Genomic DNA, 15,100 nt, shown 5'->3' on the forward strand with positions numbered 1-15,100 from the left:
CAGTCATCACTATAACCTGACTAGAGGGAGCCAGTCATCACTATAACCTGACTAGAGGGAGGGAGCCAGTCATCACTATAACCTGACTGGAGGGAGGGAGCCAGTCATCACTATAACCTGACTGGAGGGAGGGAGCCAGTCATCACTATAACCTGACTAGAGGGAGGGAGCCAGTCATCACTATAACCTGACTAGAGGGAGGGAGCCAGTCATCACTATAACCTGACTGGAGGGAGGGAGCCAGTCATCACTATAACCTGACTGGAGGGAGGGAGCCAGTCATCACTATAACCTGACTAGAGGGAGCCAGTCATCACTATAACCTGACTAGAGGGAGGGAGCCAGTCATCACTATAACCTGACTAGAGGGAGGGAGCCAGTCATCACTATAACCTGACTAGAGGGAGGGAGCCAGTCATCACTATAACCTGACTGGAGGGAGGGAGCCAGTCATCACTATAACCTGACTAGAGGGAGGGAGCCAGTCATCACTATAACCTGACTAGAGGGAGGGAGCCAGTCATCACTATAACCTGACTAGAGGGAGGGAGCCAGTCATCACTATAACCTGACTAGAGGGAGCCAGTCATCACTATAACCTGACTAGAGGGAGGGAGCCAGTCATCACTATAACCTGACTAGAGGGAGGGAGCCAGTCGTCACTATAACCTGACTAGAGGGAGCCAGTCATCACTATAACCTGACTAGAGGGAGCCAGTCATCACTGTAACCTGACTAGAGGGAGGGAGCCAGTCATCACTATAACCTGACTAGAGGGAGGGAGCCAGTCGTCACTATAACCTGACTAGAGGGAGGGAGCCAGTCATCACTATAACCTGACTAGAGGGAGGGAGCCAGTCATCACTATAACCTGACTAGAGGGAGCCAGTCATCACTATAACCTGACTAGAGGGAGCCAGTCATCACTATAACCTGACTAGAGGGAGGGAGCCAGTCGTCACTATAACCTGACTAGAGGGAGGGAGCCAGTCGTCACTATAACCTGACTAGAGGGAGCCAGTCATCACTATAACCTGACTAGAGGGAGGGAGCCAGTCATCACTATAACCTGACTAGAGGGAGGGAGCCAGTCACCACTATAACCTGACTAGAGGGAGGGAGCCAGTCATCACTATAACCTGACTAGAGGGAGCCAGTCATCACTATAACCTGACTAGAGGGAGGGAGCCAGTCATCACTATAACCTGACTAGAGGGAGGGAGCCAGTCATCACTATAACCTGACTGGAGGGAGGGAGCCAGTCATCACTATAACCTGACTGGAGGGAGGGAGCCAGTCATCACTATAACCTGACTAGAGGGAGGGAGCCAGTCATCAATATAACCTGACTAGAGGGAGGGAGCCAGTCATCACTATAACCTGACTAGAGGGAGGGAGCCAGTCATCACTATAACCTGACTAGAGGGAGGGAGCCAGTCATCACTATAACCTGACTAGAGGGAGCCAGTCATCACTATAACCTGACTAGAGGGAGGGAGCCAGTCATCACTATAACCTGACTAGAGGGAGGGAGCCAGTCATCACTATAACCTGACTAGAGGGAGGGAGCCAGTCATCACTATAACCTGACTAGAGGGAGGGAGCCAGTCATCACTATAACCTGACTAGAGGGAGGGAGCCAGTCATCACTATAACCTGACTAGAGGGAGGGAGCCAGTCATCACTATAACCTGACTAGAGGGAGGGAGCCAGTCATCACTATAACCTGACTAGAGGGAGGGAGCCAGTCATCACTATAACCTGACTAGAGGGAGGGAGCCAGTCGTCACTATAACCTGACTAGAGGGAGGGAGCCAGTCATCACTATAACCTGACTAGAGGGAGGGAGCCAGTCATCACTATAACCTGACTAGAGGGAGGGAGCCAGTCATCACTATAACCTGACTAGAGGGAGGGAGCCAGTCATCACTATAACCTGACTAGAGGGAGCCAGTCGTCACTATAACCTGACTAGAGGGAGCCAGTCATCACTATAACCTGACTAGAGGGAGCCAGTCATCACTATAACCTGACTAGAGGGAGGGAGCCAGTCATCACTATAACCTGACTAGAGGGAGGGAGCCAGTCATCACTATAACCTGACTAGAGGGAGGGAGCCAGTCATCACTATAACCTGACTAGAGGGAGCCAGTCATCACTATAACCTGACTAGAGGGAGGGAGCCAGTCATCACTATAACCTGACTAGAGGGAGGGAGCCAGTCATCACTATAACCTGACTAGAGGGAGGGAGCCAGTCATCACTATAACCTGACTAGAGGGAGGGAGCCAGTCATCACTATAACCTGACTAGAGGGAGGGAGCCAGTCATCACTATAACCTGACTAGAGGGAGGGAGCCAGTCATCACTATAACCTGACTAGAGGGAGGGAGCCAGTCATCACTATAACCTGACTAGAGGGAGGGAGCCAGTCGTCACTATAACCTGACTAGAGGGAGGGAGCCAGTCATCACTATAACCTGACTAGAGGGAGGGAGCCAGTCATCACTATAACCTGACTAGAGGGAGGGAGCCAGTCATCACTATAACCTGACTAGAGGGAGGGAGCCAGTCATCACTATAACCTGACTAGAGGGAGCCAGTCGTCACTATAACCTGACTAGAGGGAGCCAGTCATCACTATAACCTGACTAGAGGGAGCCAGTCATCACTATAACCTGACTAGAGGGAGGGAGCCAGTCATCACTATAACCTGACTAGAGGGAGGGAGCCAGTCATCACTATAACCTGACTAGAGGGAGGGAGCCAGTCATCACTATAACCTGACTAGAGGGAGCCAGTCATCACTATAACCTGACTAGAGGGAGGGAGCCAGTCATCACTATAACCTGACTAGAGGGAGGGAGCCAGTCATCACTATAACCTGACTAGAGGGAGGGAGCCAGTCATCACTATAACCTGACTGGAGGGAGGGAGCCAGTCATCACTATAACCTGACTAGAGGGAGGGAGCCAGTCATCACTATAACCTGACTAGAGGGAGGGAGCCAGTCATCACTGTAACCTGACTAGAGGGAGGGAGCCAGTCATCACTATAACCTGACTAGAGGGAGGGAGCCAGTCATCACTATAACCTGACTAGAGGGAGGGAGCCAGTCATCACTATAACCTGACTAGAGGGAGCCAGTCATCACTATAACCTGACTAGAGGGAGGGAGCCAGTCATCACTATAACCTGACTAGAGGGAGGGAGCCAGTCATCACTATAACCTGACTAGAGGGAGGGAGCCAGTCATCACTATAACCTGACTAGAGGGAGGGAGCCAGTCATCACTATAACCTGACTAGAGGGAGCCAGTCATCACTATAACCTGACTAGAGGGAGCCAGTCATCACTATAACCTGACTAGAGGGAGCCAGTCATCACTATAACCTGACTAGAGGGAGCCAGTCATCACTATAACCTGACTAGAGGGAGCCAGTCATCACTATAACCTGACTAGAGGGAGCCAGTCATCACTATAACCTGACTAGAGGGAGGGAGCCAGTCATCACTATAACCTGACTAGAGGGAGGGAGCCAGTCATCACTATAACCTGACTAGAGGGAGGGAGCCAGTCATCACTATAACCTGACTAGAGGGAGCCAGTCATCACTATAACCTGACTAGAGGGAGCCAGTCATCACTATAACCTGACTAGAGGGAGGCAGTCATCACTATAACCTGACTAGAGGGAGGGAGCCAGTCATCACTATAACCTGACTAGAGGGAGGGAGCCAGTCATCACTATAACCTGACTAGAGGGAGGGAGCCAGTCATCACTATAACCTGACTAGAGGGAGGGAGCCAGTCATCACTATAACCTGACTAGAGGGAGCCAGTCATCACTATAACCTGACTAGAGGGAGGGAGCCAGTCATCACTATAACCTGACTAGAGGGAGGGAGCCAGTCATCACTATAACCTGACTAGAGGGAGGGAGCCAGTCGTCACTATAACCTGACTAGAGGGAGGGAGCCAGTCGTCACTATAACCTGACTAGAGGGAGGGAGCCAGTCGTCTCTATAACCTGACTAGAGGGAGGGAGCCAGTCATCACTATAACCTGACTAGAGGGAGGGAGCCAGTCATCACTATAACCTGACTAGAGGGAGCCAGTCATCACTATAACCTGACTAGAGGGAGCCAGTCATCACTATAACCTGACTAGAGGGAGGGAGCCAGTCATCACTATAACCTGACTAGAGGGAGCCAGTCATCACTATAACCTGACTAGAGGGAGGGAGCCAGTCATCACTATAACCTGACTAGAGGGAGCCAGTCATCACTATAACCTGACTAGAGGGAGGGAGCCAGTCATCACTATAACCTGACTAGAGGGAGGGAGCCAGTCACCACTATAACCTGACTAGAGGGAGGGAGCCAGTCATCACTATAACCTGACTAGAGGGAGCCAGTCATCAATATAACCTGACTGGAGGGAGCCAGTCATCACTATAACCTGACTGGAGGGAGCCAGTCATCAATATAACCTGACTAGAGGGAGCCAGTCATCACTATAACCTGACTAGAGGGAGCCAGTCATCACTATAACCTGACTGGAGGGAGCCAGTCATCAATATAACCTGACTGGAGGGAGCCAGTCATCACTATAACCTGACTGGAGGGAGCCAGTCATCAATATAACCTGACTAGAGAGAGCCAGTCATCACTATAACCTGACTGGAGGGAGCCAGTCATCACTATAACCTGACTGGAGGGAGCCAGTCATCACTATAACCTGACTGGAGGGAGCCAGTCATCACTATAACCTGACTGGAGGGAGCCAGTCATCACTATAACCTGACTAGAGGGAGGGAGCCAGTCATCACTATAACCTGACTAGAGGGAGGGAGCCAGTCATCACTATAACCTGACTAGAGGGAGGGAGCCAGTCATCACTATAACCTGACTAGAGGGAGGGAGCCAGTCATCACTATAACCTGACTAGAGGGAGGGAGCCAGTCATCACTATAACCTGACTAGAGGGAGGGAGCCAGTCATCACTATAACCTGACTAGAGGGAGGGAGCCAGTCATCACTATAACCTGACTAGAGGGAGCCAGTCATCACTATAACCTGACTAGAGGGAGGCAGTCATCACTATAACCTGACTAGAGGGAGCCAGTCATCACTATAACCTGACTAGAGGGAGGGAGCCAGTCATCACTATAACCTGACTAGAGGGAGGGAGCCAGTCATCACTATAACCTGACTAGAGGGAGGGAGCCAGTCATCACTATAACCTGACTAGAGGGAGGGAGCCAGTCATCACTATAACCTGACTAGAGGGAGGGAGCCAGTCATCACTATAACCTGACTAGAGGGAGGGAGCCAGTCATCACTATAACCTGACTAGAGGGAGGGAGCCAGTCATCACTATAACCTGACTAGAGGGAGGGAGCCAGTCATCACTATAACCTGACTAGAGGGAGGGAGCCAGTCATCACTACAACCTGACTAGAGGGAGCCAGTCATCACTACAACCTGACTAGAGGGAGGGAGCCAGTCATCACTATAACCTGACTAGAGGGAGCCAGTCATCACTATAACCTGACTAGAGGGAGGGAGCCAGTCATCACTATAACCTGACTAGAGGGAGGGAGCCAGTCATCACTATAACCTGACTGGAGGGAGCCAGTCATCACTATAACCTGACTAGAGGGAGGGAGCCAGTCATCACTATAACCTGACTAGAGGGAGGGAGCCAGTCATCACTATAACCTGACTAGAGGGAGGGAGCCAGTCATCACTATAACCTGACTAGAGGGAGCCAGTCATCAATATAACCTGACTAGAGGGAGCCAGTCATCAATATAACCTGACTAGAGGGAGCCAGTCATCACTATAACCTGACTAGAGGGAGGGAGCCAGTCATCACTATAACCTGACTAGAGGGAGGGAGCCAGTCATCACTATAACCTGACTAGAGGGAGGGAGCCAGTCATCACTATAACCTGACTAGAGGGAGGGAGCCAGTCATCACTATAACCTGACTAGAGGGAGCCAGTCATCACTATAACCTGACTGGAGGGAGCCAGTCATCACTATAACCTAACTAGAGGGAGCCAGTCATCACTATAACCTGACTAGAGGGAGCCAGTCATCACTATAACCTGACTAGAGGGAGGGAGCCAGTCATCACTATAACCTGACTAGAGGGAGGGAGCCAGTCATCACTATAACCTGACTAGAGGGAGCCAGTCATCACTATAACCTGACTAGAGGGAGGGAGCCAGTCATCACTATAACCTGACTAGAGGGAGGGAGCCAGTCATCACTATAACCTGACTAGAGGGAGGGAGCCAGTCATCACTATAACCTGACTAGAGGGAGGGAGCCAGTCATCACTATAACCTGACTAGAGGGAGGGAGCCAGTCATCACTATAACCTGACTAGAGGGAGCCAGTCATCACTATAACCTGACTAGAGGGAGCCAGTCATCACTATAACCTGACTAGAGGGAGGGAGCCAGTCATCACTATAACCTGACTAGAGGGAGCCAGTCATCACTATAACCTGACTAGAGGGAGCCAGTCATCACTATAACCTGACTAGAGGGAGCCAGTCATCACTATAACCTGACTAGAGGGAGCCAGTCGTCACTATAACCTGACTAGAGGGAGCCAGTCGTCACTATAACCTGACTAGAGGGAGCCAGTCGTCACTATAACCTGACTAGAGGGAGCCAGTCGTCACTATAACCTGACTAGAGGGAGGGAGCCAGTCATCACTATAACCTGACTAGAGGGAGGGAGCCAGTCATCACTATAACCTGACTAGAGGGAGGGAGCCAGTCATCACTATAACCTGACTAGAGGGAGGGAGCCAGTCATCACTATAACCTGACTAGAGGGAGGGAGCCAGTCATCACTATAACCTGACTAGAGGGAGGGAGCCAGTCATCACTATAACCTGACTGGAGGGAGGGAGCCAGTCATCACTATAACCTGACTAGAGGGAGGGAGCCAGTCGTCACTATAACCTGACTAGAGGGAGGGAGCCAGTCGTCACTATAACCTGACTAGAGGGAGGGAGCCAGTCGTCACTATAACCTGACTAGAGGGAGGGAGCCAGTCGTCACTATAACCTGACTAGAGGGAGGGAGCCAGTCGTCACTATAACCTGACTAGAGGGAGGGAGCCAGTCGTCACTATAACCTGACTAGAGGGAGGGAGCCAGTCGTCACTATAACCTGACTAGAGGGAGGGAGCCAGTCGTCACTATAACCTGACTAGAGGGAGGGAGCCAGTCATCACTATAACCTGACTAGAGGGAGGGAGCCAGTCATCACTATAACCTGACTAGAGGGAGGGAGCCAGTCATCACTATAACCTGACTAGAGGGAGGGAGCCAGTCATCACTATAACCTGACTAGAGGGAGGGAGCCAGTCATCACTATAACCTGACTAGAGGGAGGGAGCCAGTCATCACTATAACCTGACTAGAGGGAGGGAGCCAGTCATCACTATAACCTGACTAGAGGGAGGGAGCCAGTCATCACTATAACCTGACTAGAGGGAGGGAGCCAGTCATCACTATAACCTGACTAGAGGGAGGGAGCCAGTCATCACTATAACCTGACTAGAGGGAGGGAGCCAGTCATCACTATAACCTGACTAGAGGGAGGGAGCCAGTCATCACTATAACCTGACTAGAGGGAGGGAGCCAGTCATCACTATAACCTGACTAGAGGGAGGGAGCCAGTCATCACTATAACCTGACTAGAGGGAGGGAGCCAGTCATCACTATAACCTGACTAGAGGGAGCGAGCCAGTCATCACTATAACCTGACTAGAGGGAGGGAGCCAGTCGTCACTATAACCTGACTAGAGGGAGCCGACCAGTTCTGAAAGCCTTTTGCCGTACCCTCACCCTACTCCTCTGGTGATGTAGAGGTTATCCCAGGCCCTGTGTGTCCCCAGGCGCTCTCATTTGTTGACTTCTGTAACCGTAAAAGCCTTGGTTTCATGCATGTTAACATCAGAAGCCTCCTCCCTAAGTTTGTTTTACTCACTGCTTTAGCACACTCCGCCAACCTTGATGTCCTTGCCGTGTCTGAATCCTGGCTTTGGAAGGTCACCAAAAATTCTGAAATTTCCATCCCCAACTACAACATTTTCCATCAAAATGAGAGGAGTTGCAATCTACTGCAGAGATGGCCTGCAATGTTCTATCATACTTTCCAGGTCTAAGCCCAAACAGTTCGAGCTTTTAATTTAAAAAATGAATCTCTCCAGAAATAAGTCTCTCACTGTTGCCGCCTGTTACAGACCCCCCTCAGCTCCCAGCTGCCCTGGACACCATATGTGAATTGATTGGCCCCCATCTAGCTTCAGAGTTTGTTCTGTTAGGTGACCTAAACTGGGATATGCTTAACCTCTCTAGGGGGTGTGGGACGCTACCGTCCCACATGGCCAACATCCAGTGAAATTGCAGAGTACCAAATTCAAAAACAGAAATACTCATTATAAGAATTCATAAAACATTCAAGTGTTATACATCGGTTTAAAGATTAACTTCTTGTTAATCAAACCACGGTGTCAGATTTCAAAAAGGCTTTACCGTGAAAGCATACCATGCGATTATCTGAGAACAGCGCCCAGCAGACAAATCATTAGTAACAGTTACCAGCCAAGTAGAGGAGTTACACAAGTCAGAAATAGCGATAAAATGAATCACTTACTTTTGATGATCTTCATATCGTTGCAACTCACAAGACTCCCATTTACTCAATAAATGTTTGTTTTGTTCGATAAAGTCTCTCTTTATATCCAAAAACCTCCGTTTTGTTCATGCGTTTTGTTCAGTAATCCACAGGCTCAAAGGCAATCACAACAGCCAGACGAAAAATCCGAAAAGTATCAGTAAAGTTCGTAGAAACATGTCAAACGATGTTTATAATCAATCCTCAGGTTGTTTTTAGCCTAAATAATATATAACATTTCAACCGGACAATAACGTCTTCAATATAAAAGGTAAACAAGAAAGGTGCGCTCTCGGTCTCGCGCATGAAAAATCTCTGAGATACTGAATGGTCCACTCATTCAGAGTGGTCTTACACTCTCATTTTTCAGGATGCAAGCCTGAAACTATTTCTAAAGACTGTTGACATCTAGTGGAAGCCCTAGGAAGTGCAATTTGAGACCTAAGTCAATGGAATCTGTATAGGCAGTCAATGGAAAACTACAACAACAACAAATCCCACTTCCTGGATGTATTTTTCTCAGGTTTTTGCCTGTCATATCAGTTCTGTTATACTCACAGACATTGTTTTGGGAACTTTAGAGTGTTTTCTATCCAAATCTACCAAGTTTACTTTGGCACGCTTTTCATCCGGAGGTGAAAACAGTGCCCCCTACCCTAGTGAGGTTAACCTGTTGGGTCTAGGGGGCAGCATTTGCACGTCTGGATAAAAAAAATGTACCCGATTTAATCTGGTTACTAATCCTACCCAGTAACTAGAATATGCATATACTTATTATATATGGATAGAAAACACTCTAAAGTTTCCAAAACTGTTTGAATGGTGTCTGTGAGTATAACAGAACTCATTTGGCAGGCAAAACCCTGAGACATTTTCTGACAGGAAGTGGATACCTGATGTGTTGTATTGACTTTAAAGCTATCCCATTGAAAGACACAGGGGTTTAGGAATATTTTGGCACTTCCTATTGCTTCCACTAGATGTCACCAGCCTTTACAAAGTGTTTTGAGTCTTCTGGAGGGAGATCTGACCGAACAAGAGCCATGGAACGGTGATGTCCCATTAGACACCTGGCGCGCTACTTCATGTTGGGTACCCTCGTTCCAATACGTTATAAAAGGCTATGCATTCGTCCACCTTGAATATTATTCATGTTCTGGTTAAAAAAGGCCCTAATGATTTATGCTATACAACGTTTGACATGTTTGAACGAACGGAAATATATTTTTTCCCCTCGTTCATGACGAGAAGTCCGGCTGGCTTACATCATGTGCTAACGAGACGGAGATTTTTGGACATAAATGATGAGCTTTTTTGAACAAAACTACATTCGTTATGGACCTGTGATACCTGGAAGTGACATCTGATGAAGAGAATCAAAGGTAATGGATTATTTACATAGTATTTTCGATTTTAGATCTCCCCAACATGACGTCTAGTCTGTATCGCAACGCGTATTTTTCTGGGCACAGTGCTCAGATTATTGCAAAGTGTGATTTCCCAGTAAGGTTATTTTTAAATCTGGCAAGTTGATTGCGTTCAAAAGATGTAAATCTATAATTCTTTAAATGACAATATAATATTTTAACAATGTTTTCTAATTTTAATTATTTAATTTCTGACGCTGACTTGACTGCCGGTTATTGGAGGGAAACGATTTCCTCAACATCAATGCCATAGTAAAACGCTGTTTTTGTATATAAATATGAACTTGATAGAACTAAAAATGCATGCATTGTCTAACATAATGTCCTAGGAGTGTCATCTGATGGAGATTGTAAAAGGTTAGTGTATCATTTTAGCTGGTTTTATGGTTTTGGTGACCCTGTCTTTGACTTGACAAAACATTACACACAACTCTTGTAAATGTACTGTCCTAACATACTCTAAATTTATGCTTTCGCCGTAAAACCTTTTTGAAATCGTAAAACGTGGTTAGATTAAGGAGATGTTTATCTTTCAAATGGTGTAACATAGTTGTATTTTTGAAAAATTTGAATTTTGACATTTATTTGGATTCAAATTTGCCGCTCTTGAAATGCACCTGCTGTTGATGGAGTGCACCACAGGTGGCACGCTAGCGTCCCACCTAGCCCCAAGAGGTTAACACCCCGGCCGTCCTACAATTCAAGCTAGATGCCCTCAATCTCACACAAATTATCAAGGAACCCACCAGGTACAACCCCTAAATCTGTAAACATGGGCACCCTCATAGATATTATCCTGACCAACTTGCCCTCCAAATACACCTCTGCTGTTTTCAATCAGGATCTCAGCGATCACTGCCTCATCGCCTGCATCCGTTATGGGTTTGCGGTCAAACGGCCACCCCTCATCACTGTCACATGCTCCCTAGAACACTTCTGCGAGCAGGCCTTTCTAATCGACCTGGTATACATATTCGTCGCCAAACCCACTGGCTCCAGGTCATCTATAAGTCTTTGCTAGGCCGACTTCACTCAGCTCACTGGTCACCATAGCAACACCCACCCATAGCACGCGCTCCAGGAGGTATATCTCACTGGTCATCCCCAAAGCCAACACCTCCTTTGGCCGCCTTTCCTTCCAGTTCTCTGCTGCCAATGACTGCAACGAATTGCAAAAATCGCTGAAGTTGGAGACATATATCTCCCTCACTAACTTCAAGCATCAGCTATCTGAGCAGCTTACCGATCGCTGCAGCTGTACACAGCCCATCTGTAAATAGCCCATCTGTAAATAGCCCATCTGTAAATAGCCCATCCAACTGCCTACCTCATCCCCATGTTTTTATTTACGTTTTTTTGCTCTTTTGCACACCAGTATTTCTACTTGAACATCTATCACTCCAGTGTTAAATTGTAATTACTTCACTACTATGGCCTATTTATTGCCTTACCTCCGTACTCCATTTGCACACACTATATATAGATTTTTCTATTGTGTTATTGACTGTTCGTTTGTTTATCCAACGTGTAACTCTGTTGTTTTTGTCGCACTGCTTTGCTTTATCTTGGCCAGGTTGCAGTTGTAAATGAGAACTTGTTCTCAACTAGCCTACCTGGTTAAATAAAGGTGAAATACATTTTTTTTATTTTTTAATCTTAGCTTTATTGACAACACTCAAATGGATACTGTCATTAACGCAGTTCTTCAATAATTACACATAATACTTAATACTGTAGATGTTTAGTTACAGTCACATGATCAACTATCAGCTGATCCAGGAAATCATTTTCTGAATGACAGTCAAATTACAAACATCACGACATGCAACAACAACCAAAGTGCTTCTTCATTCATTACTCTGGTAAAGACAGTTATGCCGTGCTCCACGTTGGATCCAACATCCCTAACAAATTGATGTTTATAATGTGTTATTGTCTGCTTGATTTACTGTAGGGTCTCGTTAGTCCGTTTGGAAACAGAGATACTTAGCTCATAATGTGTAGAGAACTGTTCCTTGATGGATAGGCTATTGTTCAACACACAGAGCTATTTTCCTATATTTGTTGTTAGGTGTAGTTATGGGTCCTACAGTAGGTCTATGTTATTGTTAGGTGAAGTTATGGGTCCTACAGTAGGTCGATGTTATTGTTAGGTGAAGTTATGGGTCCTACAGTAGGTCTATGTTGTTGTTAGGTGAAGTTATGGATCCTACAGTAGGTCTATGTTGTTGTTAGGTGAAGTTATGGATCCTACAGTAGGTCTATGTTATTGTTAGGTGAAGTTATGGGTCCTACAGTAGGTCTATGTTATTGTTAGGTGAAGTTATGGGTCCTACAGTAGGTCTATGTTGTTGTTAGGTGAAGTTATGGGCCAATTTGGCAAACAGTGTACAAACCCTCATTGTCAGGCTGATGGAAAAGCCAAAGAGCATTTTACTGGTTGAAGTGTTTTTTAAGTACAAAGCGGTTGATTTGCGATGACGACACAAACATTATATTAAATAGAACATTAAAACGAGCCTTACAATTATAATCCAAAGTAATGTGAAATGAACTCATAAGCAACCTGGTAATGGAGGTTACTCCCCTGAGCAAAAATCTTTTCTCACCAGCAAACATAGAAAAGGGCCTCCAATCTTAGATGTTACTACTAATGTGAAAACAAGACAAAATATGACTATTGTTGCTCATTTTAAGACAAATGTCAAGTAATCATTACATTCATTACAGATGTCAATTGTTGTTCAACATCATGGCTACGCTGTTGGCATGACCTTTTACAGTGGATTTCTGCTGTTGTGGGCCTTTAACCATCTGTATGACTTTGTCATTCACACAGGAGAGAGACGGGACTATCGTGGATCCTCTGGGGAGCCTCAACAACCTCATGATGCTGATGAGGCAGAGAAGAGTCTCTCCAGATCAGAACTCCTCAAGAAACACCAGCAGAGACCCACAGGGAAGATAATTAACCTCTCTGACTGTGGGAAGAGATTCACCTCATCAGGCATTAAAATTCATCGGAGAAGCCACACAGTAGAGAAAGCTTATTGCTGTACTCAATGTGGGAAGAGTTTTGATACATCTAGCCATCTTATTGTACACCAAAGAACACGCACAGGAGAGAAATCTTATAGCTGTGATGAATGTGGGAAGAGTTTTACTCATCGAAGCAGCCTGATATCACACCAGAGAATACACACAGGAGAGAAACTTTCTAGCTGTGATGAATGTGGGAAGAGTTTTACTTGTTCAACCAGCCTGAAATTACACCAGAGAACACACACAGCAGAGAAATCTTTTAGCTGTGATCAATGTGGGAAGAGTTTTACTCAACTAGGCAACCTGATAACACACCAGAGAACACACACAGGAGAGAAACCATATATCTGTGATCAATGTGGGAAGAGTTTTACTCAACTAGGCAACCTGATAACACACCAGAGAACACACACAGGAGAGAAACCATATAGCTGTGATGAATGTGGGAAGAGTTTTACTCAATCAACCAGCCTGAAATTCCACCAGAGAAAACACACAGGAGAGAAACCTTTTAGCTGTGATCAATGTGGGAAGAGTTTTACTCATCGAAGCAGCCTGATATCACACCAGAGAATACACACAGGAGAGAAACTTTCTAGCTGTGATGAATGTGGGAAGAGTTTTACTCGTTCAACCAGCCTGAAATTACACCAGAGAACACACACAGGAGAGAAACCTTTTAGCTGTGATCAATGTGGGAAGAGTTTTACTCAGCTAATCAACCTGATAACACACCAGAGAACACACACAGGAGAGAAACCATACAGCTGTGATGAATGTGGGAAGAGTTTTACTCATTCAACCAGCCTGAAATTACACCAGAGAACACGCACAGGAGAGAAACCTTTTAGCTGTGATCAATGTGGGAAGTGTTTTACTCATCGAAGCAGCCTGATATCACACCAGAGAATACACACAGGAGAGAAATCGTATATCTGTGATGAGTGTGGGAAGAGTTTTACTTGCTTGCGCAATCTGACTCTTCACCAGAGAACACACACAGGAGAGAAACCCTATAGCTGTACTCGATGTGGGAAGTTTTTTTTAAAATCTAACCATCTGACGATACACCAAAGAAGACACACAGGAGAGAAACCCTATAGCTGTACTCAATGTGGGAAGAGTTTTGTTCAATCTGGAGAACTGAAGATGCACCAGAGAAGACACACAGGAGAGAAACCCTATAGCTGTACTCGATGTGGCAAGAGTTTTGTTCAATCTGGCAAACTGAAGATACACCAAAGAACACACACAGGAGAGAAACCTTATAGCTGTGATCAATGTAACAAGAGATACTCTGATAAAAGACATCTGATCAAACATCAGAAAATACATGAAGGAGTTGTTTCATGATATCAATGATATAATGTCACAATGTAGAATGTTTTAACATTGTAGAAGGAGTATTTTAATGATGTCACAATGTAGAACCCTAAACGTTTGTCCCCTGTTCTATTGATTTCAACATGATATGGATATTAGCCTCAAGGGGAAAATCCAGGCTCTGAAATGGAAGAGTTACTATTTATGTGATTTAACAAAAAGTGACTAACAAAAAAAGAGTTGTGTTATACTTACCATGTTGGTGACCCACTGGAATCAAAATGCAACACTTCAAAATGTAGCTAGCTGTTTTCTACAAATTGTCCTCTAACCAGGGATGTACACATTACTCCCATATTCCATGTGGATTTTGAGCTGTTAGTTTAACAGGACGTGCAACCTCATCTCCCTCCTCTCACACAATTGATTTCAACATGATATCGATGAGTGATGACATAAATGTTGTGTTCCTTTGTTTAGCGACCCCTACATTTAAATGTTTCACTCCAAAATGTAGCTGACTGTCTTCTGCTGGTTGTCCTCTAATCAGTGAGGTAAAAGACATCTCCCATTTCCAAGTGTTTTTTAGTTGTGTTAGTTT

General features: G+C 45.9%; 1 protein-coding gene across 1 annotated transcript; it reads left to right on the forward strand.

Annotated features, from left to right (window-relative positions):
• Window positions 1-12,903: 12,903 nt before the first annotated feature.
• On the forward strand, window positions 12,904-14,659 carry LOC145876064 (uncharacterized). The gene has a single exon (XM_082971836.1). The coding sequence runs from the start codon at window positions 12,904-12,906 to the stop codon at window positions 14,527-14,529; it is 1,626 nt and encodes a 541-aa protein (XP_082827962.1). The 3' UTR covers window positions 14,530-14,659.
• Window positions 14,660-15,100: the final 441 nt, after the last annotated feature.

Source organism: Salmo salar, unplaced genomic scaffold, assembly GCF_965601325.2.
Source record: "Salmo salar unplaced genomic scaffold, fSalSal1 ptg000432l, whole genome shotgun sequence".
NCBI lineage: Eukaryota > Metazoa > Chordata > Actinopteri > Salmoniformes > Salmonidae > Salmo > Salmo salar.

Coding starts and splice junctions, on each gene's coding strand:
- LOC145876064 (XM_082971836.1), top strand. CDS start 12,904: ATGACCTTTTACAGTGGATTTCTGCTGTTGTGGGCCTTTAACCATCTG.